The 26,290-nt window shown below is 48.7% G+C and overlaps 13 protein-coding genes and 1 pseudogene across 13 annotated transcripts, besides 27 other annotated features; all 14 read left to right on the top strand.

Annotated features, from left to right (window-relative positions):
• Positions 1-80: 80 nt before the first annotated feature.
• Positions 81-100: a microsatellite.
• Positions 101-131: a microsatellite.
• A 303-nt stretch (positions 132-434) lies between these two features.
• Positions 435-481: a microsatellite.
• A 425-nt stretch (positions 482-906) lies between these two features.
• Positions 907-939: a microsatellite.
• Positions 940-1,131: 192 nt separating this feature from the next.
• Positions 1,132-1,158: a microsatellite.
• Positions 1,159-1,474: 316 nt separating this feature from the next.
• Positions 1,475-1,508: a microsatellite.
• A 631-nt stretch (positions 1,509-2,139) lies between these two features.
• On the top strand, positions 2,140-2,487 carry TraAM80_05952 (putative protein kinase; the record flags this gene model as incomplete). The annotated part of the gene is made up of 1 exon (XM_029382811.1): positions 2,140-2,487. The coding sequence occupies one exon, from the start codon at positions 2,140-2,142 to the stop codon at positions 2,485-2,487; it is 348 nt and encodes a 115-aa protein (XP_029237400.1).
• Positions 2,488-2,695: 208 nt separating this feature from the next.
• Positions 2,696-2,752: a sequence feature (A-rich).
• Positions 2,753-3,456: 704 nt separating this feature from the next.
• Positions 3,457-3,478: a microsatellite.
• Positions 3,479-3,582: 104 nt separating this feature from the next.
• On the top strand, positions 3,583-6,366 carry TraAM80_05951 (putative target SNARE; the record flags this gene model as incomplete). Its single annotated transcript, XM_029382810.1, has 1 exon — positions 3,583-6,366. One exon carries the CDS (start codon positions 3,583-3,585, stop codon positions 6,364-6,366), a length of 2,784 nt encoding a protein of 927 aa, XP_029237399.1.
• Positions 6,367-6,648: 282 nt separating this feature from the next.
• On the top strand, positions 6,649-8,163 carry TraAM80_05950 (putative DNA repair protein RAD2; the record flags this gene model as incomplete). Its single annotated transcript, XM_029382809.1, has 1 exon — positions 6,649-8,163. One exon carries the CDS (start codon positions 6,649-6,651, stop codon positions 8,161-8,163), a length of 1,515 nt encoding a protein of 504 aa, XP_029237398.1.
• A 240-nt stretch (positions 8,164-8,403) lies between these two features.
• Positions 8,404-8,440: a sequence feature (GA-rich).
• Positions 8,441-8,463: a microsatellite.
• Positions 8,464-8,885: 422 nt separating this feature from the next.
• Positions 8,886-8,906: a microsatellite.
• A 147-nt stretch (positions 8,907-9,053) lies between these two features.
• On the top strand, positions 9,054-9,698 carry TraAM80_05949 (putative SUMO1/Ulp2; the record flags this gene model as incomplete). Its single annotated transcript, XM_029382808.1, has 1 exon — positions 9,054-9,698. One exon carries the CDS (start codon positions 9,054-9,056, stop codon positions 9,696-9,698), a length of 645 nt encoding a protein of 214 aa, XP_029237397.1.
• Positions 9,699-9,747: 49 nt separating this feature from the next.
• Positions 9,748-9,784: a microsatellite.
• A 463-nt stretch (positions 9,785-10,247) lies between these two features.
• TraAM80_05948 (putative polyadenylate-binding protein 1) lies at positions 10,248-11,717 on the top strand (the record flags this gene model as incomplete). Its single annotated transcript, XM_029382807.1, has 1 exon — positions 10,248-11,717. One exon carries the CDS (start codon positions 10,248-10,250, stop codon positions 11,715-11,717), a length of 1,470 nt encoding a protein of 489 aa, XP_029237396.1.
• A 345-nt stretch (positions 11,718-12,062) lies between these two features.
• Positions 12,063-12,087: a microsatellite.
• A 242-nt stretch (positions 12,088-12,329) lies between these two features.
• Positions 12,330-12,372: a microsatellite.
• A 2-nt stretch (positions 12,373-12,374) lies between these two features.
• Positions 12,375-12,409: a microsatellite.
• An 83-nt stretch (positions 12,410-12,492) lies between these two features.
• Positions 12,493-14,151, top strand: TraAM80_05947 (putative UDP-Gal or UDP-GlcNAc-dependent glycosyltransferase; the record flags this gene model as incomplete). Its single annotated transcript, XM_029382806.1, has 1 exon — positions 12,493-14,151. One exon carries the CDS (start codon positions 12,493-12,495, stop codon positions 14,149-14,151), a length of 1,659 nt encoding a protein of 552 aa, XP_029237395.1.
• A 35-nt stretch (positions 14,152-14,186) lies between these two features.
• Positions 14,187-14,210: a microsatellite.
• A 99-nt stretch (positions 14,211-14,309) lies between these two features.
• Positions 14,310-14,387: a sequence feature (A-rich).
• Positions 14,388-14,509: 122 nt separating this feature from the next.
• TraAM80_05946 (putative ankyrin repeat and zinc finger domain protein) lies at positions 14,510-16,066 on the top strand (the record flags this gene model as incomplete). Its single annotated transcript, XM_029382805.1, has 1 exon — positions 14,510-16,066. The coding sequence occupies one exon, from the start codon at positions 14,510-14,512 to the stop codon at positions 16,064-16,066; it is 1,557 nt and encodes a 518-aa protein (XP_029237394.1).
• Positions 16,067-16,150: 84 nt separating this feature from the next.
• Positions 16,151-16,169: a microsatellite.
• A 178-nt stretch (positions 16,170-16,347) lies between these two features.
• TraAM80_05945 (uncharacterized protein) lies at positions 16,348-16,842 on the top strand (the record flags this gene model as incomplete). The annotated part of the gene is made up of 1 exon (XM_029382804.1): positions 16,348-16,842. The coding sequence occupies one exon, from the start codon at positions 16,348-16,350 to the stop codon at positions 16,840-16,842; it is 495 nt and encodes a 164-aa protein (XP_029237393.1).
• A 128-nt stretch (positions 16,843-16,970) lies between these two features.
• Positions 16,971-17,000: a microsatellite.
• A 2-nt stretch (positions 17,001-17,002) lies between these two features.
• Positions 17,003-17,026: a microsatellite.
• A 343-nt stretch (positions 17,027-17,369) lies between these two features.
• On the top strand, positions 17,370-17,870 carry TraAM80_05944 (uncharacterized protein; the record flags this gene model as incomplete). The annotated part of the gene is made up of 1 exon (XM_029382803.1): positions 17,370-17,870. The coding sequence occupies one exon, from the start codon at positions 17,370-17,372 to the stop codon at positions 17,868-17,870; it is 501 nt and encodes a 166-aa protein (XP_029237392.1).
• Positions 17,871-18,017: 147 nt separating this feature from the next.
• Positions 18,018-18,042: a microsatellite.
• A 156-nt stretch (positions 18,043-18,198) lies between these two features.
• Positions 18,199-18,224: a microsatellite.
• A 99-nt stretch (positions 18,225-18,323) lies between these two features.
• On the top strand, positions 18,324-20,039 carry TraAM80_05943 (uncharacterized protein; the record flags this gene model as incomplete). Its single annotated transcript, XM_029382802.1, has 1 exon — positions 18,324-20,039. One exon carries the CDS (start codon positions 18,324-18,326, stop codon positions 20,037-20,039), a length of 1,716 nt encoding a protein of 571 aa, XP_029237391.1.
• A 34-nt stretch (positions 20,040-20,073) lies between these two features.
• TraAM80_05942 (hypothetical protein) lies at positions 20,074-20,288 on the top strand (annotated as a pseudogene).
• Positions 20,289-20,754: 466 nt separating this feature from the next.
• Positions 20,755-20,776: a microsatellite.
• A 141-nt stretch (positions 20,777-20,917) lies between these two features.
• TraAM80_05941 (putative dolichyl-P-Man:GDP-Man1GlcNAc2-PP-dolichyl alpha-1,3-mannosyltransferase) lies at positions 20,918-22,342 on the top strand (the record flags this gene model as incomplete). Its single annotated transcript, XM_029382801.1, has 1 exon — positions 20,918-22,342. One exon carries the CDS (start codon positions 20,918-20,920, stop codon positions 22,340-22,342), a length of 1,425 nt encoding a protein of 474 aa, XP_029237390.1.
• Positions 22,343-22,421: 79 nt separating this feature from the next.
• Positions 22,422-22,449: a microsatellite.
• Positions 22,450-22,524: 75 nt separating this feature from the next.
• On the top strand, positions 22,525-24,687 carry TraAM80_05940 (uncharacterized protein; the record flags this gene model as incomplete). Its single annotated transcript, XM_029382800.1, has 1 exon — positions 22,525-24,687. The coding sequence occupies one exon, from the start codon at positions 22,525-22,527 to the stop codon at positions 24,685-24,687; it is 2,163 nt and encodes a 720-aa protein (XP_029237389.1).
• Positions 24,688-24,732: 45 nt separating this feature from the next.
• Positions 24,733-24,767: a sequence feature (A-rich).
• A 408-nt stretch (positions 24,768-25,175) lies between these two features.
• TraAM80_05939 (GTP-binding protein) lies at positions 25,176-26,123 on the top strand (the record flags this gene model as incomplete). The annotated part of the gene is made up of 1 exon (XM_029382799.1): positions 25,176-26,123. The coding sequence occupies one exon, from the start codon at positions 25,176-25,178 to the stop codon at positions 26,121-26,123; it is 948 nt and encodes a 315-aa protein (XP_029237388.1).
• Positions 26,124-26,201: 78 nt separating this feature from the next.
• Positions 26,202-26,223: a microsatellite.
• A 41-nt stretch (positions 26,224-26,264) lies between these two features.
• Positions 26,265-26,290: a microsatellite.

The following is a 26,290-nucleotide window of genomic DNA, read 5'->3' as shown; positions in this document are numbered from 1 at the left end:
TTTTTCCAGTGAACTGGTCTTTACCCCTTAAAAAATGGGCACACGAGGGGAAGGCATGTATGGTTGCCCTCATCTTCCTGCCCCCCCCCCCCCCCCCCCCTTACTTTATTTATTTATTTATTTATTTTTTTTGCCTTGGAACCGCAAATGCAACATTTCTTACTATTATTTTTCAAGACACCTGATTTGAGCATCCTAAGGCTCTGAAAGAGGGGGACAAGCGAGATTGTGTACTGAGTGTGGAATGTAAGGGGTGGTGTAAGCGCATTGTTTGGAGCGAGGCATGCAGGAGTGGATAAATGGGGAGGCCCCCTGTACAAAAACGCGGGCGAGCCTGACACTTTTCAGCGATTGACTCGATTTTGTCTTGCTGCTGATGTTGTGTTTGCTTCCGCCTTATTGGCTAAAGTCCCTCTCATTGCCTCATTGCTCCGGTTTAGTGCGTTTGCTCGTGTGTGTGTTTTTTGTTTTGTTTTATTTTCTCGATGGGAGGTTGATTTGTGTTACGTTGAAGATTTCTTTGTTTCTCCTGTGCAGGGGTTTGGTTTTGTGTTCTTGACTGTGCTTGCAACACAAGCAAAAAAGCAAGAAGGAAAAATAAAAGGAAAAGGAGAATTACGACAAATACTGCCGTTAAATATTGTTGTTCTAGTTTTTTTTTTTTTTACAAAACGACATTGTTTTTGAGCGCATATATCTTGTTCTATTTGAAGGGGCAGTCATAACGGTGGATGCTGCGGAGCGGGAGTAGTTCTTCTGGTTGGTTACGTGCGTGGAACATAAGCACACAGCGAGCGATATGCGTGCAATAGAAAGCAATGTGACCATTTTATTTTTATTTTTTAAAAAGTATACTCTTTGACAAGAATCAATTAGACCGTCTTGATTTTTTTCATTGTGTCTGCATTTTTTTCTTTTTTTTTTTTTTTTCTTTTTTTTACGTACTTATATGTATTATCAATCAATTTGGCAGACTTCATATGCACATATATATTTGTTTCTTGGGGAGGTGCCGTCTGTGGGCGTTCCGTTTTTTTTTGTATTCCTCGCCTGCAGCGGGGGAAAAAAAATAAAAAATGATAACACTGTGTGCATAAGGCGTTGAATAGTAAGAAATAGTCCGTCTGCAGCTTTTTTTTTTTCTCTTTTCTTTTTTTTCCTTATCCGTGTGGTGATGCAAACAAACTCCATGTCCGCGCGTGCACCCACGAAAGGGAAAATATTAGGTGAGGTAAAGGTAGTTGTACGTGTTGCCTTATTTCTTTCCCCACACTCCACCTGCCCACAGAAGAGGGCGGGAAATACGTGGAGCTTTGAGTGTGATCCATCTCTGATTGTAGTGTGCTCTGCATAGTGGTTTTGAAGTGGAGTGGAGAGGCGCCTTTTTTGTTTTGTTTTTGCTTCCGTTGGCCTTGTTTGCAGAAAGGGGAGACAACGGTTGGTGCGGAAAAAGGACTCTCTCCGTGTCTTGCCCTGTGTCCGTCTGTGTGTGCGTGCGTGCGCGCGTGTGGGTTGGTAGAGAAAGGGCAGATACAAAGGAAAGAACAAGTGTTTATTGTTTAGTGACCGCACGAAAGTATAGTTTTTTTTTCTTGGCAAAAGAAGTGAAGGAACGTTCAGTGAGGTACTCAAGGCACAGGATATAGAGACAAGACGTTTTGTGGCGATCAAATGTATGAAAACGGCTTTTCAAATTGAAGGGGCCAGGTGAATCGCCTGCGCGATATTTGGGCAGTGCGACGGCTGCAGCCTCATCCAAACATAGTCCAGCTTATTGAGGTGATGTTTGACCAGTCAACAGGGCGTGTGGCGCTGGTGTTTGAATGCATAGAAGTGAACTTGTACGAAATTATTAAGGGGCGTTGTTAGTACCTTTTTTGAGGGTCGGGTGATGAGTTTTATGTACCAACTTCTCAAGGGACTCGACTATGCTCACCGCACGGGTCTGTTTTACCGTGACGTAAAGCCGGATAATCTCTTGGTGAAGGAAGATGGCACATAGAAAGCTGGAAGCTTTTGGGTCATGCAAAGGCGCATACTCTAGACAACCCTTGACAGAGTACATTTCAACTCGCTGGTGCCGCGCTCTGTAGTGTCTCTTGACGGATGACTATTACACGTACAAGATGGACTTGTGGAATGCGGGTTGAGCGTTTTTTTTTTTTTGAAATTACGGGTTTTTTCCTTCTTTTTCCTGGTAACAGTGAGTTACATCAAATTCACAAGATCCACAATATGATTGATACTCCGCCTTTTGAGGTATTAAATAAACTGAAGAGGTTTGGAACGCACATTGGCTTTGAATTTTCGCAGAAGCGGGGGAGTGGAATTGCGGAACTGCTGCCAAATGCTTCACCTGAGGTCCTCGATTTGTTGACGAATCGGTTGACATACGATGAAGAGCATCGGGAAACAGCACATGAGCCGTTACGTCACCCTTATTGTAAGACTTTGAGAGAGAAGGCTCAGAAAGCTAGACGTTTGTGATTACAAAAGGCTATGACGATGGGGGCTAAAGTGAGATGAAATATGTTCTTGCAGCTTGGCAACACGTGCTCCTAGATGCGTACTTACACAGCGTCTTAAGCCTTTTTTACTTTGGGGAGGGGACATGCCACGGGACTCAAACTACAGTGAACCCTGCCTCCTCATTGCCAAATTTGTTCGTGTAGAGTACTCTATTGGGGCGATGAGGTTTTATTTTAAGTTGCTGTTTTTTTTTTTATTTATATTTTTTTCTTTCATCTTTCTTAACAGATTTTTCTCCTGTTATTGCGCGTGGGTGTGCCTTGTTTTTTGTTTTTGTTTTGCTCTTCCCTTGCTTGCAAGTCTTTTTGTGTGCATATGTGTCTTTGTCGTTTAAGTACGTGTTATAGAATATAAATTGATCTTTATTACTGTATCTACCTGTATATGTAGTTGGCTATATGCCTTGTTGCTCCTGTGTGAGCTATTTCCACCTGGTTTCCCCTCACTTTACATTATGCGCGCGCGTGTATGTGCGATGTTACCTTTTTTTTTCGTAGGACTTTTTGAATGCTTCTGGATTTGACTGCAGTTGGATTTTTGTTTTCATACTTGACGCCAGCATGTGTGTCGTCTGGTGCGCTATCTCCGGTGCACCCCCATTTTTTTTTTTAGTCTCTTTTACTTTATTGAGCCGTCCACCGGCGTTGACGTTGTATTTGTGGGTGTTGTCTCCCCCTCGTTTAGTTGTTTGTTTTATTTCGTCGGGCATGCGTGCTTTGTTCGATGGTGCCGCTTTTAATGTCGTTGCATGTGTTTAGTGCTGGCGTACGGTGTGCACCTGTTGTTGCTTTACATTTAGTAAAGTAACAGGGAAGAGAGAGAGAGAAAAATAACGTCAGCAAAAGAATCCTGTGGAACTCTGAATAGTGAGGAATAACATTCTTCAAACGGGCTTGGGCCTCTTATATACCCCTCCCCCCTCCCCTCCACACACACACACACACACGCATTCTTTTTTTTTTTTTTACCTCGATTGTCTTTCTAGAAGTGTCGGCGCGAATACCGCGGTCCCCCGAGGTTTCTCGTCCATTCTTTCCTCCTTTCTGCACCTGAATGCTTCGCAGTTGCCTGCACGATGTGACGTGTTGGGGACGGCGCTTCATCTCTATCGGCGGGAGACGCACACGGGGTGGGTTTAGTCAGCCCATTGGGAAGCAGCCGCAGGTCAAGCAGGGGAAGACGGAAGGTGTGCCACGACGTATACCAGGCACCACAAAGGTTACTTACACAAATAAGAAGGGACGCACATTTACTTTTTCAGTTCCTGTTGCCGAGCTCACGCACCCGCAGGATAATATGACAAATTCTTTGGGAGGCTGGAAAGAAATAGACACAAGCTTCGTTGACGTAGGTGACATGGAGGACGATATGCCATCACCAGTAGATGAGTGTCTGCAGAAACCCATCGATGCCGCTTCGATACATGAGCTTCATGAGGCATTTGTTTCCCTTTGCAAAGAGTACGTTTTGATGGACACGACGGGTATGAAAAATATGCCGTGTTATGGGGAACTCAATGTGGGTCCTGACTATGAACATTACGATCGAAGAGTAAAACGGAAGAGGCACTGGCTTGCTATCCGTCATAGGTTTGAAGAGGTGCGGCGTATCCTCTGGCCTGACGAGGAAGCTGAGGCGAGGGAACCGCCACATGGGGCACAGTTGAGTGTTGGTCAGATGCTTGACGCGCTTAGGTGGGTTGAGGCTGCTTCTACCTTTTGTGTCCGAAAGGTGCATCCGGCGGACGTAATGAACGCGGAGGAGTTTTTGCCGCTTGATCTTCACCGCGAAGTGGCCATTGTGGCATGCCGCGCGCGAGGCGACCCAAGGCTTTTTAGTCTTTCTTCAAACGCACTGGAATTGTTTGTTGCATGTGCTGCACTTTGCGTCAACCACAAGGTGCCCTTTTCTTTATTTTTTGCGTCGGGCGACGACGATACTGATGGCATCACAGTGGGAGATGGAGATTGCATCCTTATGAATATGCCGTTTGTTCACACAACACTTGGAGCCATTCGCATTATGAGCCTTCTCGGTGGCGACAGCAATGCGTATGTATTCTCCAACATGGCAGGGGTGGTTGAGCGACGCGACATTTTTCAGGGGCTCTTACGATTGATGAGTGTGGAGGTGTTTGGAGGAAGAGATGCGTTAGAAAATGTGGGGGAAGACGAGATATGCATCATCATGCATTTCTGTGTCGAGGTCAAGGAGCGAAACGCCGCCTTTTTTGCACGTGATACAACCGACAACGAGGAGGAGGTGTCTTTTAAGGCAAAGTACGGACAAGTGTCCCAAATTGCTTTGGCGCGATGCAAGTATCTTCTATACCGTCTGGACGGTCCCCAAACACGGATTATGAGCGAGGAAGGTTATATTCCACTTGTGGATCTTCAACAACACGCGGAGCGAACAAATAAAGAGACTGTTGTTCATTATAACTTGGGCATTCGCAGTGCGCAAGGGTTGCGGCGTGTCGCGTTGGGCGCGCAATCATCCGCACGGTTGGCGGAACTTGTTGACAGACTTGAGTCACAAAACGTTCGTGTCAGCGGAAATACACTTTTGGTGGATTTGGTGCAACACTTGTCGCATAAAGCAGCAGCAAGTAAGGTGTCCTTGACCTTAAAAGAGGTGAACACGCTATTGCCCCTACTGGCGCGTATGCAAAGTGAAACCCCGACAAAGCAGTTGAATTCCCGTTTTGACAGACTGTTTAATGTAATGGAGACAGCGATAGGAACCGCCATGCAGCAAGATCACTCTGTGGAAGAAATTGTGGAGCTTGTGGAGGGCCTTGCCGCTTGTAATTTTGTGCCTTCCTCTTTTAAGCAGGTGGAGATGGTGTTGATGCGTCTGATGATGACACAGGCTTGTGGCTTGTCACAGATAATAGGCATTCTTACATCCTTGTCGACCTTGATGAATTCAGCAGTGTCTCAAGTGTTACTGCAGACCGCGGCGTCTCATGCTGTCGCTTATGTCAAATTACAAAGTGTTAAAGACGGTGACGTGGATCAACTCGTGAAGTTGCTGGAGGCGCTTGCGTCCTGCCGGTACGCCGCCCTTCCAGGTCTTGTCGTACATTGTCGAGAAGAGTGTTTTTCAGCTGTTCGCTCCTTTTCTTTGGACCAACAGTGTGGCTACGCTTCACTCCTTGCCTCTGCAGCTACGGGCATGCAAGATGAGAATAAGTCCCTCTCGCAACAACTGTCCAATGATAGCCGTCGCCATTTCATTGAATACACTCGAAACGCACAAGGGGATAATCTGGCTCGTTTTGTGGATTGCGTCATGGGGTTGGCGGCCGTCGGCTTAGGGGATACTGCAGAGGACGAGGAGATTCATTCAGTGCTAGTGTCATTTCTTTGTCGTTCCTGTCTTACTTTGGAAAGCTGCACCGCAATGTCGACAACGACGCTGGCCACACTATTGGAGGGTATCTTGTTGTGGTGCGCTGCTCTGCGGGTGCCGCCAAAGGAGTTTGTTGCTCCACTTGAAGATACTTTATTTATGAGGATTCGCGATTGCAACAATGCAGGTGAGACGTTAGATTTCTCGGAGGAATTAGCTGAAGTTGTCTGTCGTGTGGTGGGTTTGCAACTCGCTTCGGACGGTTTGCGTGAAGCGGCGGCGCAGGCTCTTGGAAGAGCTATTCTTCGTGCTGAATCTACTCCCGAAGCACGGAAGCCAGCGGCGCGAGAGGATCGTTCGTTTGAGGTGATGGCGTTAGTCAATGCAGAGCAAGAGAGTAATCACGTGAATACTGTTTTGCGTTATTGTGCAGCTCTACATCGAAGTGGCATGTCCCACATTGTGGAGGAACTGATGGCGTAGTGAGGAATAAGTGGGCTGGGCGAATAGCTGTCACTGCACGGGTAAATACACACCTCTACAACTATGCATCGCAATATATTAAATAAAACAAATGCGCGCACAACCTTGTGGGGTTGACATTTTATTGTTACATGTTTATTATCCCTTTGAAGAGCTGATCCAATGTTTCCCATGTTTTTTTCTTCTTTTATAGCTCTCTGTTTTTGTGCTGTGTTGCTGGCTCCTCTTCGGTACGGTTTCGGCTGCAGTTTTTTGGATTGTTGCGTGGCTGCTGGTGAAGTGATGGATTCTCGCGCTTCTACGAGTTTCAGACGGCCCTCAGCGGTCACCTCGCGATTGCGGAGTTTGACGCTCGCAAATGCGACTGGGACAGACTCGGACAGGAGGTTCTCCATTAGGCAGCGGTTGCGCGGGCCACGCACAAATAAAAATGTTTTGAGTAGTAACGCTGTGTATGCCGACGACTGTGGTCTCATGGTGTCGCTTATGCAAAAAGCATGCCCCACGTTCCCAGAGCGGGCAGGGTGTCACAACAGTGGCGAGAAGTGCGAACAAAATGAGACTGAATCACAACTCTACCTAAAGGCCTTGTTGCGCGGGCTTGACGAGGCGTTAAAAAGGCGCAAAACAAATGCGAAAAGCCAGTCTGTTTCAAAAGAGAGTGCCACATTGAGGGTGCAGTCTGGGGGCACACCCAGGGCGTCTCCGGTGGCGGCGGAAAAGGGTGCCCTGGAGGTGTGGATGGAGGCGCAGCGTGGGAAGCACCGCATCACCCGCAGTGCAGAGGCGTTTAGTAAAAATCGGTCGCTGGTAATTGCCATCAACAAGGGGCGCTTTCCCAGCGATGCGAGTGCCCCAATATCGGAGGCGGTTAGAAAATGGGAAAACGAGGATCACCACCAAAGCCACCCCATTCGCCATAACCATGATCAGCAACAGGAACCGCGGCAAATAATAGAGGTTACTGATGACGGTGAAGTGGATGAAAAAAATTGTCAGGGAGCATCCACGTCGTCACCCAAAGGCTTTAATGAGTTTCCGACCCTCTTGGAGAGGTTAAAGCGTGAGCCTGTGCAGAGTTGGAGATTGATTCATAATCTTACAGAGGAACCAGAGCCACCCGTTAGGGAGCGACGACACCGTGCGACTTGCAGAACTGTGGACTCTATGTTTGTAGAAAGGTTGCGACATAAATTTGACTATGTAAGTTACAAGGAACAGTTTAATCTGGATAACGCTTTGGCCGCGAGGGATGTTTGCCGCTATATGGTGATGCGGCATGAGGCATCCACCAACGGCCAACCTCCGCTACGCGCACTGGCTGGTGTGTTTAAACGAGATTCTATGCGTTTTACCACGAGGGGTAAGGAAGCACCGCTTGCTTCCAACGAAGATTTTCTTCGGAGATGTGTATGGATGAAAAGAGCAGGCGAGATTGCGCTTGAAGAAGAGCGGCAGCGTATCATTGATGGAATTCAGGCCTTTGAGCTCCGCGTGCAGGCGGCTTCTCTCTCCAAGGAGGCTGTGGACAAGCTGAAAAAGGATCTTGTCAAAGTACTGAAACAGTGGCCGTGCAGTTACCGGAAGCACCACGTTTTTACAAGGGCTGACTTTGTGGAGTGGGTGAGGAAGCGCAACAAACTGCAGCGGATGGCAGGCAATGACCAAGTGCAGTGGCAGAGTCTGGCAGAGTCCATGGCTTCCCGTGCAGAGGCTTCATTCATTGAACATGTTTTGGCCCTTTTGCCGCAAGACAAAGGCGTTCATGCCACTCGAAGGCCCGCAACCGTGCAGTAGAAAAGGAGGTGTGTTGCCTCACTTCATTGCTGCTGCTATTTTATGTCCTTGCCATGTAATTTAGTTTTGTCCACCTTCTATTGGTTCTGCTGGTGGACGAGAGGAAGCTCCAACCAGAGGCACCAGCCCACCGGGGTATAATTTTTGCCTTCTTGGTTTGAGTGCGCGTTTCCTTGAATTTTTCAGAAATGTGCTTGTTGTCGCTGCTACATAAGTGGGAGCACTGTTTTATTATGCGTATTCGTTTCTTTCTTTATCGAAGGCCTTTTTTTTTCCTTCTCTCTCTCTCTCTCTCTCTCTTTTATCTTCTGTATGAAGAATCCTATACTATTGGTATACTTCATGTAACGAACCCCAGTGGTTGCGGCGCCTCAAAAACTACCGCTTTGTCATGTTTTGAAGAACCGGTTTGTTCTAGAACGCCTTTATGTATCAGTTGTTTACATGGTGTGTGCCTGTGTGTTGGATGAATCTTGTTCTGAATCGAGGGGCTGCTGTTGTGGGCACACCGGGTCAGAACGGTAATATTGTCCTTTGTTGTTTTCATTTTGTCGTATAGTAAGAGAAGGCGAAGATTCAATTTAAGCGCATATTTGTCTTCTCTCTCTCGTATTGTTTGAGGATGTGACTTGCGAGGCAAGAGGAACCGCGGTGACAACAACAAAACAGGAAGAAGAGGAGGACTTTACCCCATAATTTTTTTTTTTGTTTTCCATGCCATTTGTGTGTGTGTGTGTGTGTGTTTCTTCCATGGGTAGTAGTCTTGCTTTTTTTTTTTTCTCGCCTGGCCGTGCAGTGGTAAGGGGGGAGCGTGCATTGGATCTCTGTCTCTCTACATGGATGAGAGTGTGAGTAACTGAAGAGTAAATTAGAGGACTTCCACTGTTTGGATGCGTGGGGCCACACTCAGCGAGGAGGAAGTGGAGTCACTTCGCGAGGGCAACCCTTTGATGGAAGGTGTAATAAGCTATGTCTTTACCAAGGCAGCTGCGATTGCTCAGCGCCAGGATGTTGTGCACTTTTTGGACCCGGTTGTGGCGCACGCAATGTACGCCTTTGACGATGCCTCATTGGGGGCTCTCGATGAGATGTGCCGCATGCTGGTTGTTGCCCTTCCAATTGCTGAATACAAAGGGGATGCTTACGACGGTGTTCACTGGAGCCTTATCATCCTCAAACGGAGGAGCGCCGATGTACCGTTTGAGGCCTTTCGACTCGACAGCCTCTGTGACGTGAACGCCACCCGCTGTCTGTCATTTTTACGTCTGCTTCGAAGCTGTTCTACGTGCAGGAACCACATACCACAGAGTAGCACAATCATGGACTTTCCTTCGCAAACGAACAATGTGGACTGCGGGTGTTTTGTTTCCATGGCCGCCCTTCACGTGGCTGAGGTGGTAAAGAAGTGGAATGGTGGCGGAGGAGGTGGTGCTGCGAGGACTATTTTTGACGAGCAACTGGAGTTCCCACACCAGTTTGATGCATCGCGCTTCCGGCGCACTCTGTTGAACGAAATTCTTCAGGAACGTCTTTGATGTCATCTTACTTGCTCATCAAATATTGCACCTTTTGTTTTTCTTCCACTGAGTGTGTGTGTGTGTGTGTGTGGGTGGGTGGGTGTTTTATTCTTGTGCCCCTCATCCTTTCGTCTTCTTCCGCACATCAATCTTTTTGCCTCATTATACTGCTTGTGTTTGTCTGTGCCTGCGCCCCCGCTTCTGCTGACCTTACTTTTATGAACGCATAATCCTCTTTTTTTTTTATGGTGTTTTGTGCCGCGCGGGTGGGGCTTTACTGCGGTCGTAAGGGATTTGTTGTGATTCTCCACAGGATCGAATCCTTGGTCGTCTAACCACCACCACGATATACGAAAAGTACAGACGAAAGGAATATTTGTTAGGAAAGCAGTAAACACAAGAGAAAAATCTAAGCAGGGTGTTGCAAGCTCGAAGACAATTGACGTAAACACAAGGGGTAAAGGAAGAAGCGGAATAAGCAGGGAGAACTTCCTGAGCATAAATCGAAATAAGGGAAATTTAACAAGGGAGAAGAAGGAATAAACGTGTGCTGACAGAAACAAAGCAATGACTGCCACACAGGAAGAAATCACGCCAACTATCCCCCTCTCTAAGCCGCTGCAGGTGGCCTCGCTCTACGTCGGCGACCTTGATCCCGTTATCAACGAGCCGCACCTTGTGGAGCTGTTTAAACCGTTCGGCACCATTCTGAATGTGCGCGTCTGCCGTGACATTATCACCCAGCGTTCGCTGGGCTACGGGTACGTGAACTTCGACAACCATGACAGCGCTGCGAAGGCAATGGAGGCTCTGAACTTCAAGCGGGTGGGTGATAAATGCGTTCGCATCATGTGGCAGCAACGTGACCCGGCATTGCGCTACAGCGGAAACGGCAACATTTTTGTAAAGAATCTCAAGAGTGAAATAGACAGCCGTGAGCTCAGTTTGCTGTTTAAGAAATTTGGCGACATTCTCTCCTGCAAGGTGATGGAAGATGAGGGGGGCAAGAGCCGTGGTTACGGGTTTGTGCACTTCAAGGAAGACCAAGCGGCAAAGGAAGCCATTGATAAAATGAACGGTGAGAAGGATCACGCCGATGAGACAAAGGATATGGGGTTGTGTGTTGCCAACTTTATCCGTCGCAACGCTCGCCTTGCTACTTTGGTCGCGAACTTTACAAACGTTTATATCAAGCAGGTGCTGCCAACGGTAGATAAGGAAGTCATTGAGAGGTTCTTCTCCAAGTTTGGCGGCATTACAAGTTCCGCGACGTGCAAGGACAAGAATGGTCGTGTATTTGCTTTTTGCAACTTTGAAAAACACGAGGATGCAGTCAAGGCGATAGAGGCATCTCATGAGCAGTTTGTGGATGGTGTCACACCGCCAGGGGAAACGCTTTACGTGCAACGTGCCCAACCAAGAAGTGAACGCCTCATTGCGCTAAGACAGAGGTATATGCAATGCCAGTCTCTTGGGAACAACCTCTACGTTCGTAACTTTGACCCGGAATTCACGGAGGAGAATTTGCATGAATTGTTTAAGGAGTATGGCGTCATTCGCAGCTGTCGGGTGATGACGGATGCAAACGGTAACAGTCGTGGTTTTGGTTTTGTCAGCTTTGAAAATGCCGATCAGGCGAATGCCGCGCTGCGTGAAATGAACGGTCGTATGTTAAACGGCAAACCACTTATTGTCAACATTGCCCAGCGAAGAGACCAGCGATTTATGATGCTTCGCTTGCAATTCCAACAGAGACTACAGATGATGATGCAAAGAATTCACTCCATGCCATTTGGCTCGCAAGGTCAACCGCCGAAGCGTCGCAACCCACGCAGCGCACAGCGTGGTGCTGTTGGTGGTGGCCGACATCACCCTCCCCCGCCAGCCCATGCCGCAGCCGCAGCCGCAGCCGCAGCCGCAGCCTATGCAGCAGGACATGTTCAATACCCCATCCATGGCCTTTGCACCGCCGCGCACGCCGCAAGCATCCCCTGGTGTCGCCCCCGACACACCGCCGCTGCCGCCCATCACTGCTGAAGATCTGCGATCCATGACGGTTGACGAGCAGCGTGCAGCCCTGGGAGATCGCCTGTACATCAAGGTCTTTGAAATTGCACCTGACCACGCACCGAAAATTACCGGTATGTTCTTGGAGATGGACCTCAAGGAGGCATTTACACTCCTGTCTACCCCTAGACTTCTTCATGAGAAGGTCGTCGAGGCCCTCTGCGTCCTAAAGGCGCACGAAACTACCGCGTAACTGAAACACCCTTGAGGGTTTGATCTTTCGACACAAATAATGGTGTTTTTCCGCCAAGGGAGCCCACAACATCCCCAAAGAAATATTAAAGTTGAACAATAATATTATAAAGCAACAAGGCTAAAAAAAAAGAAAAAGAAAAAAAAACGAACTGTGTACATGTACGTTAAATCTTTATAATGTTTGAGGCACACGTAAAATATTGCTTGTTTTTTTTTAAGTGAGGTTCAAAATTCAACAGTGCGATGCAGAACAAGCAAAAAAAAAAAGTGTGGGAGCGAGGGGAGGGAGCGAAAGAAAGAAGACAGACGATGGAGAGGAGTTGCATTTATTGACTGCTTTGACGTTTTCTCTTTTCTCTTTATTTGTGCTCTTGCTTGATATCCGCCATACATGAATATATATATATATATTATTATTATTATTATTTTTGCCACACTTACGCATACACACACACACACACACACACGTTGACTCCGACAACAGATAATTATTTCTTTCTCTGTGTTTTTCCATCTCTTTTTTGTTGTTGTTTTAGTACACGCAGGGGAGATGCGCAAAAATCCGTATCTGGCGCACTACTTTGGTGCCGCGTTGGACTCCAGTTGTGAGGAGGGGGTAAATGCAGCCACTGGTTTTGTGCATTTTCCTAACTCAAAGCATATGACGCAGCGGGTGTTCCGTCCATCGCGGGGACTGGAGCCATCGAAGGAGCCTCATACGCCTGTCCATACGCCAACTTCGAACCTCACTGCAGGCATCCGGATGCCCACAACAGAAGCACTTGGTGACTTTCCATCATCGCCTCCAGAATGGAGAAATAGACTACCCCCTCTGTCCCCGTCAGCTTCACTACGCTCTACTCCAGTAGAGATGTACACAACTCGACGAGATTCATTGCATAGTGACATTGCAACGACACCATCTGACTCGCCAGAGAATATTTACGCATCGCAAACCCCACAACACCTAAACGCTGTAATAAAGATAGAGCCCCCTGGATGGGATCCGAGGATTAGACAGTCGCATGCTGCTCTTGCACAGGTAAACAAAATATTAGATATGGACAAGAAAACCACTGCCGTAGCTCCACCTATTCTTGGTGGAGTCCCTGGTGTTGTTACGTCTGGTGAGAGGCAAGAGGAGGCTGAAGGTGAACCACAGGTGTCGCTTACTAAAACGCCTTGTGAGGGAGAACTTATTCCGCCGGGTTCTACCTCCTCTTGTGCACCGATGAGTTCTGTTGGACGTCACACTGTTGACGCTTCCGTCCCGTCAGAGTCGCTAACGGCGTTGAAGGCGGCAGAAGTATCTCCACATGGTTTAGTTCTAGATGCGTCTCCACGGGAAGAGGGGGAATATATCGTGCCAAGCCCGACCTCTTCCTCTGCGCCGACAAACCGGGTTGGTTCTCATCCTGATCCATCGGCCTTTCAGAAGTCGGTTGCATCGTTTCCGTTTCAAACAAAGTGTCTTGTTTTGACACCAAACCCTGATGCCGCTGCGTGTGCTTTGAAGCGTTGCTCACGTCGACCGCCTTACGTTTCGGCGACGCAGAATAGAGAAAGCGCAGTGCCGGGAGGGCCAGCCGTACATGAGAGGGAACCGCCTGTAGTTTCCGCGGAGCGGCCTTGCTCGCAGCCCAATGGCGATGAGAAGTCTAAGAAGCGAAACAAAAACGATGGTCTTATTTCGGTCGCCTCACTCTACGGTATATTGGAAAGACTGGCTAATGTTATGCGTGCGCAGCCTGATGTTCACCTGGTGGATTCCAATGGCGCACCGAGAAGGTTGGACGCCTCAAGTGAGCCACAACACAGTTTGAACACCTCAATTGAAAACCGACAGAGTGGTAGGATGAACCGCAAGGATCCCTCCATGAGGACACCCACCGTGGAACCAAAAGTTTTGATGGGTAATGCTCCAAGAGTCGAAGGGAACGATTTTTTTGTAAATGATCATCATGAAGCTCTTAACTCGGTAGTGCCGACTTCGCAACTTCAACCCGTTGGTGTCACTTTACAGCGTCCGGTGCCTATTCAACGGCGAGCGGCGAGCGCCCGACGTCCAAGTTTAAACCGCGCGCCGGGAATGCCGAGTTATGCCTTACCCACGGAGAGTTGGCTCTGTAAGGGGGTAGAGCTCGATGACGACCGTGTTGAATCCAGTTGTATCACGGAGGGGACCAAAAATAAGGGGGCTCTGCGTTAAAGCTTTCTAATTTAGCTGGCAGTGGTTGCTAATGAATATATATATATATATATATAATACTCGTTGGTAGTCTGTGGCTGTGAATGGTGGTGTATTTTCATGTATAGATATGTGATCTGTTGTTGGTACTTATTACCTTCCTTTTTCACAGGAAGCCATCTTCTTTGTTGTTATTTTGCGTCTGTTTTTTTCTTTTTCTTTTTCCTTGGGGTTTTCTATTTTCTATTTTTTTTTCTCGAGCTGCCAAAAAATTGGCCCGCAAAGCCAAAAGAGGAGGGAACAGCAGCAAAAAGAAAGTGAGCAATCCTCTCAGTCTTTCGTTACCTTCTTTTTCCTTTCACTTTGCTGTGAGATTCAAATGGCTCGTTCTCTTCTGTGTGTTCTTCTGTTATGTGGGGGTGCCTTTGCGGCGGCCGTACTGAACTACGTCTATTATGAAGCCGCAGGAAGGAAGGAACAGATGTCGAACGTTGCTGAGATAGAACAGCTGCTCGCTGTTACGAGGAAGTCACTGATGATTCCCCCAAGAAATGCCTACGAGGCTGAGAACACCTATATGGCCAGTGTGGAACGCCTCAAGGAGGCACGGACGAAACTTAGTCGCTTCAGTGGGGAATACGTGGAGCGCTTGCTGCGCGACGCGGACCAGCTGGAGCAGAGCGCAAATAACATGGTGCTACGGAAAAGCAACCCAGTAGATGTGCTGCTTGACGTGGACTTCGACGTGGAGGCGGTGGAGGGCGACTTGGATGAGGTGGCAGCGGCGGAGCAGGAGATGGAAAAACTCGAAGGAAGGAAGAAGCAGGGCGGACGCAAGACAAAAAACAAGAAGTTGCAGACAAAGGTAGAGAATACTGAAACGAAGGAAGAGGTAATAGGTGCGTCTGACCTTACGCTGCAAGCTTCGATGACGCAGAAGGAAGAAAGCGAAGAAGCAGTCATCGCCGAATCCGCTGAAGCGGAGGTTGAGGAGGTGGCAAAGTATGCCGAATGCACTAGCACTGATATACCGCAGGAGGCTCTTGGTGAAGGACGATGCTTGCGGATTCCGGATACACCGTTGGTGCGCCTGGATTTTGCCACACCTGTGGAGTACGATGGTATAGAGTGCCGGTGCCGTGTGAATTTGTACCGTGTTGTTGTCATGGCACTTACGTACGGGGCGCCTTCAACGATGACAATCCCTATTGTGGCCACCGAGGATGATTTGCAACCCGTGAACGTTGAAGAAGAACTGCAAGCTGTGGAAGATGAAACAAAGCTTGTGGAATTGGATGACACAACCGCAACAGCCGAGCTTTCCAAGCAGCTTGTGGCCGAGTATGACGCTATATTAGGAGAGAAGGAAGAAGAAGGTGCTACAGAGTTGCTGCCGTTGGTTGTGTTACCCAAGTTGCGTGACTTGTTGCGCGTGTTTACTTTTTTGCCGTGGGTGATTCTCATGTGTCATGGTGGATATTTTGCGGGCGGAGTATTTGTGGACAACAAGCCGGTGGTTCACAAGGCCTTTCAGCGCTATGTTGTGCGTAAGAAGCAGGGTGGGAAGCAGTCTTCCAGTGAAAAGGAAGGGGGTAGTTACGGCAGTGTGGGGTCCCAAATACGGCGCGCGCAGGAGATTAAATGGAAAATGGACGTTAGGGATATTCTCTTGAGCTGGCGCAATTACATTGATGCTGCAGCCATTGTGTTGTATGTTGCACCAGGGCCGCAGAACCGTGCCGTGCTGACGGATTTTTCAGGGTTACCAGCCATCACGACAGGAAAAGGTGAAAGGGCAGTATCACCGGTCAGCGTGCAAGACCCTCGTGTGCACAAGGCGCCACTAACTACACACCGCCCGACGTTTCAAGAAGTTCAGCGCATATACAAGACGGTATCTACATGTACCGTTGAGTACGTTAGGTACCTGGAGTAAGAATTTGTTAATAACCTTCGTACTTGATGATGAAGATTTCCCTTGTTTACGGGTGCATTTGTAAGAGTCAAGGTGCGTCGTGCGTTGTTTTTTTTTTTTTTTTGTCTGTTAATGCGGGTGTGCTTTATAATAAGGAGCATACTTTGCCAAATGGGGAAGGATCACTTTTTTGTGCCTGTTTTTTCCTGTGATGTTTGCGTATTTTTCTTTTCTCCTTTACGCATGCTTCTGTGTCTAGTCGCTTCCTGGGGAGCGAGAGGAAAGTAAGGCCGCGGGGAAGCATGTCTGATGACGATGAAGATATAATCGTACTCCAAGTTTGTGCCAACAAACGGTGTTTGGGTATTGAGGACCTCCAATTCGATGAGGAGAGTGGCGAAATGTACTGTGTGAATTGCCGTGAGTTGTATGCCCGCACAGAGAAGGAAGGTTTCCGGCTGCTTTTAAACGATGAGGAGCTGCCTGTTATAGCCATGATTTTTAATTGCTTTGACGGGGGCAAAGGGTACTGGACCTACATGGACTTTGACCGGTTTCGGAACTATACAGAACACTCCAATGAGGCCGCTATAGACGGCCACGAGGCCCTACGAGACTTCTTCAAGGAGGAGTATGACATTGAGATTTCCAAGGGCGTAACAGGAGAGTACGTAATACTCAAAGAGAATTTGGAAGACATGTATGGAGGGTATATCTATAATAACACAAATGCGCTTAATGCAGACTGTGATTTGTTAGAGGAAGCCGGGATGATCCACACGGAGACGCTGGAATAACGGTGAATTTGGTTATTGCAGGTTAAGAAGGGAGAAAGAGAGAAAAAGGTTGCGGCGTGACAGTAACGCAGCGCCATTATTATTACCTTTATTCTTAGCTCGTCGATTCTTATCAAGAAGAAGGGCGAACACAACAAACACACGCACAAAAACACACAGAGGGGAGGAGGGGGGGGGGGGGGGGAGTGGCAAGAACGGAGGGATAATAAGAGGAGGGGTACAAACGAAGGAAAGGAAGGGAAAGACTATATATATATATGTATAGTTCTTTTCATTTTTTGTCCTTTGTTGTGTGTTATTGACTTTCCATGGAAGACAGATTTCTGCTTTATTATTTGGATAATGAACGGACACGGCGGCTGCTTTTTATTTTTATTTTTTTCCCATTGGTGTGTCATGCTTTTCCCAGTCTGAACAAAAAGCGTAGTAATGAATTTTCCCCGATCATGTCTTTTCGGTCGAGTGTACTGTTGACTTTCTTTCTTTCTGGTTTGCTCATTGCCTCTTTTTGAACACGTTAAAGGCAAATGACCCCTTTTAAGCTTCCCCACCTATGTGCGTTTGAGAGCTATGCCGAGATTGCTGTTGAGTTGGCGACGCTACGTCAGCTGCCGAAGTACGCGGATTTTGAGAAACTGCTTCGGGATGAGCTTCAACGAATTTATGGAGGTGCACCTGAGGAGTTTCGTGGCGTCATCACCTACAGTACGCGGGAGACACCGCAGCGTTTTACAGGTTGCTTCACAGAGTGTCAGCTGGAGACCTTGCACCAGTATGATGCTACCGTCGAAAAGGCAAAATCTCTAGGTAGTGAGTATCAAACAGCCGTTGAGGAGCATGAGCGTGTTGTAGAGGCGAACAAGGATCGAAAACGCACGCAAAAACGGATTAGGGAAGAAGCAAAGTCGAAAAAACGTCTCCACAAGATGCATCACGGTGTTGTCACGGCAGAATATGAAGTGGAATGTCTCGCCCTGAAGTTAAAAAACCTTTTTGCCATTGATGTGATCCGCGTCCCACTAAACTGAGGGGGGGGGGGAGGGGAGGGGAGAATGCGTATATATGTGTATGCATTGTCTGAGTGCCAGGAAGGTAGTTCCCATCCATGGTGTGTTGAACACTGCCGTAGGTCCTGAAATCATCCACGCTATCTGTCCCTATCCATGTGAATAGGTTATATATATATATATATATATATATTCATTGGTGGAATCTCTACCCCATCCCACCAGGGGCTTATGTTATGTAATATTTGCTTGATGACCCTTCCGCTTCTTGGTACGTGTATCTTGCCTTTAATGCGAGCTGTGAGGTCTTTTCAAGTGGTTTTTGTTGTGATTTTCCGGATGTTATATGTTTTTTTGTTTTTTTTTTGTTTTTTTCTACGGGCTGCCGCTCAAACACAACCTCGGCCGTGTCTGTTTGGTGTCGCTTTTGCCCTGCCGGGCTCGAAGAGAAGAGTGTAAGGGTGGCTGTGGAAGATGACAGATTCCTGTGAGCCGCCTCGAAGCCGGGTGCGGGTAGAGCCGAACATACCGCGGGACTTCAGTAGCCTCCCTTCGGTGCAAGAAATGATCGATGCAAACAACCGCCAAACGAGGCCGAAGCGTCGGCTGAAGCACTTTGAGTTTATTAACGAGGTCTTCACACGAATTGGGGAACGTGCAGTCGACGACGCCGCCATGGTCGCCGTTCTCTCCAGCTTCCTTCAGGAATGTGTGGAAAGGCACGGCACCCTCCCTCGTAGCTCGGCGCTGGCCAAAGTTCTCTACCAATGGTCAGAAAGGGGCTTGGTGATGGAGGGGCAACGATTGCTAAAACAAATCCTGCAGGCGAACCCGTCGTTACACAAGAATGCCATTGATGAGAAGGTTGCAACTGTATCCCTTCGTCTGCTTGGTCGTTCCTCAAATGTGGACGTGGATCTCATGAATAGCATTCTTTCAATGCTACCAGAAGGAGCCCATAAGAGGCGTCTGTTTTTCCCTCTACTTGAACACGCCGCACGAACTGGGGACACCGCACTCGCCTTCAACACGCTGAGGCTGGGGCAAAGCAAGAGGATTGAGTTCTGGGATGTGGATTATCACCAGCTGCTCCGTAGCATTCAAAACGCTTTGACGGACAGCAGCAGTACGGCAATGTTGTTGGATGAGCTACTGGAGTCCATGGTGGACCATCACCCTGTTGTCGGTAAAAGCAACGGGGAATCGCTGCAGCGCCTGATGGGGGGCGAGATGGCAGGCGTCAACGATAAAACTGGGGAATGCAGTCGGTGTGGGGCAAAACTAAAAACGTTTGATTTCTCCTTCACAGATCGCACCACTCTACTAAACGACATTGAAACAAAACTGATAGCCCCACGGGTGGAGAGTGGAAATCACTATGAGCAGGAACGAGTTGTGACGCCGGCAGAAAAGGAACGGCGATGGTGTGAATTTGAGGCGTTTAAGCAAGCACTTACAAGCTGCGATTACGATGCCGTCATTGATGGCGCAAATGTGGGGTATTATGGACTTAGTAGTTGGTATCGAGAGGCGAAGGAGGCGTGTTTGCGTGCTCGTGGCGTGGATCCGACGGCCGTGCCGGAGCATCAGCTTTGTGAGGTGCCGTTACCAGTTGATGTCCCACCGAAGTTTTCGCTTATTGATGAAATGCTAACGCAGACGCGACGTATTGGGAAAAAGCCGTTGGTGATGCTGCATAAACGTCATGTGGAGTCACCTTCCAAGGAGAGTGCGGAGTGGCTGTCAAAGTGGAACAACGACTCTGCTCTAATTGCATGTCCTGGATTTCTTAATGACGACTATTGTTGGTTGTATGCAGCTATTCGTAAGCCGGATTGTTTTTTTGTCTCGAATGACCAGATGCGAGACCATCATTTTATGCTGCTTAGTCGTCGATCATTTTTGCGATGGAGGCAGCGGCATCGTGTGACGTACAGGGCTTTGTTTCAACGAGCGACAGGTAGTACAACGTTATTCCTTGCATTGCCGCGACCCTTTTCCGTCTGGGTGCAGCGAGGACTGCTCACACGGACGCATTGGCATGTGCCTGTTCTCTTGTCAGCCGATGTCATTGATCAAGCAACGAACAACGCCGCTGGAAAGGATGTGGAGGTGGATAAGGATGGTGATGATTCGTGTGACGTGTGGCTTTGCACAGCCGCAAAGCATCTTATTAATCGAAGTGAGTAGCCTTCTTACTACTCTCGATGTGGTAGTGGTGGTGATGGTGATTGGATCATTTTGTTCTCCTACGTTTTCTTTTTCCATTTTTTGTTTCTTTCCTTCTCTCTGTGCAGAGAGAGAGAGAGAGAGAGTCAGCTCTTACACCCACCCATGCATATTCCTTTTTCCTAGTTGGTTGTGTTGTGTGTGTGTTATTAATTATCATTATTATTATTGTTGCTGTTGTTGTGTTCCTTTGTGTTTTGGTTTGCTGTTGGTGCTACTTGTTTCTGCTCGTGGTGCAATGTGTCTGTTGGTTTGGTGGTCCTAACTTTTTTTTTCTTTGTTTGTTCTGCTCTTGCCGACTCCAGGGATCTCGCTGAGTGTAAGAGGAGATGACGAAGGGTACCACATCTATGGGACAGCGCCATGGGCGCACCCACATCCTCTGCCGCCGCTGTGGCCGTAACGCGTACCACGTGCAGTGGGAACGCTGTGCGGCGTGCGCCTACCCGCGTGCGAGCCGCCGCCGCTACAACTGGTCCGTTAAGGCCATCAAGCGCCGTCGCACTGGCACGGGCCGCTGCCGCTACCTGAAGGAGGTCAACCGCAGAATCAAGAACCACTTCAAGACCACCATCAAGGCATGAGATCTGATGTTTCTGTTTTATTGACGACGTTGTTGTTCTTTCGTATCTTTACCATATCTTGTTTTTTTATTATAACTTTTTTTTTTCTTTGCTGTGTGTGTGTGTGTGTGTTTGCCGCTTCTTTGCACTTCCTCCTTTTTTGCATGGAAGAAGTGGTAGCGGTAAACTGCCAGTGTACACGTGTGTCTTTGTTTTTTTTTTTCTCTCATTCTTTGTGTCTAAGGGAGTGTATTAGATACCGTGAAATTAGCATACATGGTGCTTGTCGTGGCGCTCATTTTTTTCATACTTCTTCTTTTTACCCTCGCTGCGGCGGCTGGCGTGACTGCGCGCTATGGAGGACGACGTTTTCCGCGGGGTACAGTTGGTTTTTTGCACCCCTCCGCCGCGTCAGGTGGGGGAGGAGAGCGGGTGCTGTGGGTTGCCATGCGTGCTATTCAGTTAGATGATATGAACCGAGGCATTAAGCGCCGCTATGTTCTCTACTGTTCCCGTGGCGCGGGTACCAGTGATGATGATGATGCAAACGGAGCAAATCGCCTGCTACAGACAGTGCAGGAGCAGTTTCAGATTCTCCTTCCAAAGCCTATTGAGGTGGCCTTCTTAAGGCCCTCCTTGACACGGTGGCTCAACGGTGAACAGTACCCGTTTATGACGCTTCTCTTGCAGGTCGTATGCGGAAGTCTTCTTCTGTTTTATGAAACCTGCATTGTAAATAGCATCACACCCATCGTCATTGAGAGTGTAGGAATTCCAGGGATCTACCCCCTCCTTTCTCTCCTGGCCGGTGCCCACATCATCAGCTACACACATTACCCTGTCATCACATCCATCATGGCACAGCGGGTGCAAAGTGGGGAGAAACGGTACAATAACCGAGGCTTTTGGGCACGTCATCACACACTGCGACTGATGAAGGTTGTGTACTACAAATTGTTTGCACTTTTCTATTGGTGGTTGGGGCAGTTTCCGTATCTCACCATGACCAACTCACAGTGGACGACGCGACACATTGAACAACTATGGAACCCCGTCGTCCCAACACTTGTCTACCCTCCCTGTGCAGTCAAACAATTTCTGTCGTTGCGAAAACCGCCTGAGAAGCGCGGTAACACCATCGTAAGCGTTGGCCAGTTTAGACCAGAGAAGAATCATCTTCTTCAGCTGCGCGCCTTTGCCAGGGCACTTCCTCACCTGCCAGCCGATGCCCGACTCATTATGGTGGGTGGGGCCCGCTCTGCAGACGATAGAAAACGGGCGGCAGATGTCGAGAAGGAAGCGAAATCAAGAGGCATCTCCGACCGCGTGGAAGTGCGAATTGGGGTGCCGTTCGCTGAAGTGGGTGAATTACTCTCAAACTGCTGTATAGGGCTGCATACGATGGAAGATGAACATTTTGGTATAGTTGTTGTAGAGTACATGGCATGTGGTTGTATTCCGCTTGCGCACAACAGTGGTGGTGTGTGCCTGGATATTATTATGTCATCGGAAGTGGGCTTTTTGGCTGCATCCGAGGAGGAATTTGCCAGTCGCATGGTGGAGATCGTTGACATGAAAGTTCAACGTCCGCACAAGTACAAGCGTTTCCAGGATGAAGGGTTAACTGCAATTATGCGCTTCAGTGATGAAACATTTCAAGAGAACTTTATGACGGCGGTTCGCCCTCACCTCCTCCTGTGAAAGGGTTAAGTTGTGTACCTGCTGCGCCAATGGCGACGGTTTTTTATTTTATTTTTCCGTTTTTATATTCAGCTGAGTTTGTGTGTGTGTGTGTGTGTGTGTGTGTGAAGCAACATTTGTGAATCCATCATCATCCTTCTTTTTTTTCGCCGTTTTTTTTTTTGTTATGTGTGTGTGTGTTGATGTGGCAATGCGGCGGTGAGGGCGCCATGGCGGGCTTCTCTGCGCTGGACGAACAAATCAACGCCCTGAATGCCCTGCACATCAGCAGCTCCAAGACACTGGAGAGTTTTGCCGACACCTCCAAGGCGATTGCGGACCGCGCCCGTCGTATTGCGGCCGATGTGCAGCCGTGGGAAGTGGCGCAGGAGAATATCGCCTCCACCATTAAGGAGATGTCGAGGGCGGCCCGCTGCTATCACCCTCCGCCCGCACTGCGGCTTGTACTGGCACGAAGGGAGAAAAGCCCAGAGGTGGTGTGCAAATGCATTGACTACTTAGTGTTCACCGACAACTACCTCGCGTCGCACCCAACAAATCCCTACGCTGACCAGATCGCGGCAAGTACTGCAGCGCAGCTGGCAACTGTAGTTGAGGTCGCAGAGGACACCGTGAAGGAGGCGTTTATTAAATCTCTGGAAAAGAAGGAGTTGTGGCAATCAGGCGGAGCTGAGAAACGCAAAGGGGTTACTGCTCCAGTGGCAGCGGAAAAGACGTCTATGCTTATTCACGATATTTCGGCACTACGAGGAATTGACCAAATTATGCACCGACTTGGTGAGAGCTTTAATCGCAATGACGTGGCCTCTCTGGATGTGAAGGAGCTCCTTGCGGAACGAATGCTTCGTCTGGTGGATACCCTATGTGGCAACTCTTGTAAAGAGGATGAGATGCAGTCGTATGCTATTCTGCCAGCACGACACGACATTGCACCGATGCGGAAGCATTACCAAAAAGGATGCCATCCGCTGTTGGGTATATCTGCAACTGCTCGACAGATTGTTAGTGATGCGGGGGATTGCCTAAAGCAGTATGTGCTGGAGCCATTGAATGATGCCTTTGAAGTTGTGGGAATGCCTGGGGAATTGGGCACCCTCGTCTTTGACCGCATCAAGACGAAATGCTTTGCCGCTGTAGAAGTGAACGCTGCGGTTTTATCGAACCCTACATTGATGTTCGTTCTGTCTGGAGGGGAGGGCATTGGTCTCTTGGGTGGCACCCGCCACTACCGTGATGCCATCTTTATTGGACTAGACTTGTTGGAGGAGCTATGGAAATGGAAGAGTCTCGCAGAGGGCCTACCAGGCGAAAATCATGTCTTTATTGATTATGTTGATAGTGAAGTAGAACGATTTCTGTTTGAGGTGCGAGATCTGTTGGACTGTTATGTGAGGTGTAAGGGAGCCCTCGACGCCAAGCTTCTCAAGGAGTATAGTAATGCCTTACACCGCACAGAGTGGGTGCCCTCGCTGGACTGCTCAGCCCACGTGTCCGTCACCAATCAAGTTTACCTGCACAAACACATGCTGACACACTACTTTGGTGCCATGAAGTTGGCACTTCATGGCACACTGCTGAATGCCTCCTCCGAGGTGGAGGCACTGCAGGAGGTGGAGGACTACATGATGCGGTGCGTTTCGGGGACACTGCGTGACCTGGAGGTTATTGCGGAGGTTGCGCTGGAGCTGCAAAGCGACACCATAAACTATGGTGGGTATCGTCACTGCCGCCGGCATGCTTCTTTCTTGTCGTTGCCGCTTGTTCAACACCATTCCTCAGAGCGAGGCCATGTCATTTCGCCAGATATATTTTTGTTGAACAATATATTTTTTTTGGTTGAAAGTTACCGCAAGGAGGATTGCTTCTACCAATGTCGATTGCCAACAGAGAACCCCGAAAGCTCCAAGAAGGAACCAACGGCGGAGGTGCCGTCTGTGCCAATCGCTGCCAACATCATCGTCATGCTAGAGGATGAGAAAAAACGCTACGTGGATGAGTTTGCTGCCTTGTGGTCGGAGTGCTTTCCAGCCGTAAACGGCAATCCGCAATTGACAAGCATCACGCCGGAGAGTGGTGAGTTGCGGAAATCGCAACGCATGGCAGTGAAGCATTGGTACAAGGCTGTGGCTGATGCCTTAACTGAAAGGATATATGCCTGCCGCACCTTTGCAGTTCTTGACAAGTCACAGCGTAACCTCCTCATTGAAGCCTCTGTCGCCGCTGTGCGAAGTGGGTTTGCCACATTTGAAACAAGGTTAGGAGGGCGGACGTGGTCGACTCGTCCCATGAAGTGGATGGGGCAAGGGGTGGAGCAATGGGCAGACCAATTGAGTAATGCATTCTAAGAGACACACCTTATTTGTGTGCAGTTGCGGCAGCAGCAAGTCCCTTTTGTGTGTGTGGATGTTTGTGGGTTTGTCTGTTTTGCTTCTCTTTTGGCATGTCAGCAGTAATAGCGAGCTTCTGTTGAGGATGGCGTCGCTTACACACTCGCAGGTGTGTGTGTGTTGTTTTTGAATTTCTTATTCTCTCGTTTATCGCACGCTCTGTCCCGCTGCGTTGCCCCCCCCCTGTTAGTTTTCTAGTGTTGCGTCTTGGGTTGGCCCCATGCCTGTGTGGCGGAGAGAACGACCGAAGGCTGCCGCGGTCGCGCTGGGGTCGGGAAGCGACACTGAGTCCTCGTCGGACAACCAGCAGGTGTACTCGAGCTCGGCCTCGGGGTTTTCCCGCTCCGTGGCCTCCTCACAGTTCGGAGGACAGCTGCCACCCCGGCGACTGCCTCGACGTGGCCTCCGTTACAGCCCTCGGCGTCGGTGCTGGCAACACTTCAGGCATGTTGCTTTCGTCACGGAATGATACTCTTCCTCCAGGTATGCTACCATCTTGTCAGTTTGGGCGAACGCATTCCAATCCTGTTTTGGCGAGCGCCTTGTGGGAGACAGATTCTGTTCGCAACGCGTCTTTCCACGGAGGTCGCACCGTTGTCTCAAGATTGTTGCAAAAACAACGCCTTACGGAGACGATGCGCGTGCTTGTCATTGGCGCTCCGCAGGTGGGAAAGTCTTCGTTGATAAATAGTTACCGGGCAGCTGTGACCAACAATGCAAAGTGGCCTGCCGCACCGGTGGGTATTTGTGGTTTTTGTGGAACAACCACCATTGATCCTTTTCCCAATCATCCCACCGAACCGACATGGTTGTGCATCGACACGCCGGGAAGGTTCTACGATGCTGGTAGCCGGCGAATCCTCAAAAAACTTTGCTCAGGGGTGCCGTGGAAAACACGTCTTGCCGGTAACGATGCCCTGAGCCCGGAAGAGCTTGAAGGACTTCCTACTGTTTCTGAAAATAGTCCTCATCAGTGCATTGTGGTTGTTCCTGCGACGGATTTGATACAAGACAACGGGTGGACGAGTTTTTTATTTTTTATGTCTCGCTACGAAGCGGCCCCTGACGCGGAAGGTGTTGTCATGAACCTGCAAGGCCTTGTTTCCACTCTCCGCCCCTTTCTGCATGATGCGTCCCCATTTGTTGTGATATCCAAGATGGATCTTGTCGGTGGTGCTGGAAATACGACGGCTCGGCGGGCTATTGTATCTATGCTAACGCGCTGCATTCCAGTGAACCGTTTGTACTTTTGTGCGTGTCCAAATGATGAGTCCTCACACGAGAAAAAACTTCTTCTTCGACTTGATCCGGATACTCGGGTGAGTTTGATTCGGTTACACGAGGATTTGTCGCTAGCTTTTCGGTGGAGGAGATTGCTGGAGGAGGACGCGTAAATGCACTTTGCCTTGTTTTCTTCTTGGAGGAAAATTAGGTATTTGTATACATGCGGACTGGGGATACACTGAGCGGGATGCGTGCGTGTGTGTGTGTGTGAAGAATGATTTATGATTTTTATATGGTGTTCTCTCTCTCGCTATATATATATATATATATATATATA

This window comes from Trypanosoma rangeli, assembly GCF_003719475.1.
Source record: "Trypanosoma rangeli strain AM80 chromosome Unknown Tra_15.4_contig_00205, whole genome shotgun sequence".
Classification (NCBI taxonomy): domain Eukaryota; phylum Euglenozoa; class Kinetoplastea; order Trypanosomatida; family Trypanosomatidae; genus Trypanosoma; species Trypanosoma rangeli.
The sequence above is the reverse complement of the archived record's forward strand: the minus strand, read 5'-3'. Positions and strand labels throughout refer to the sequence as shown.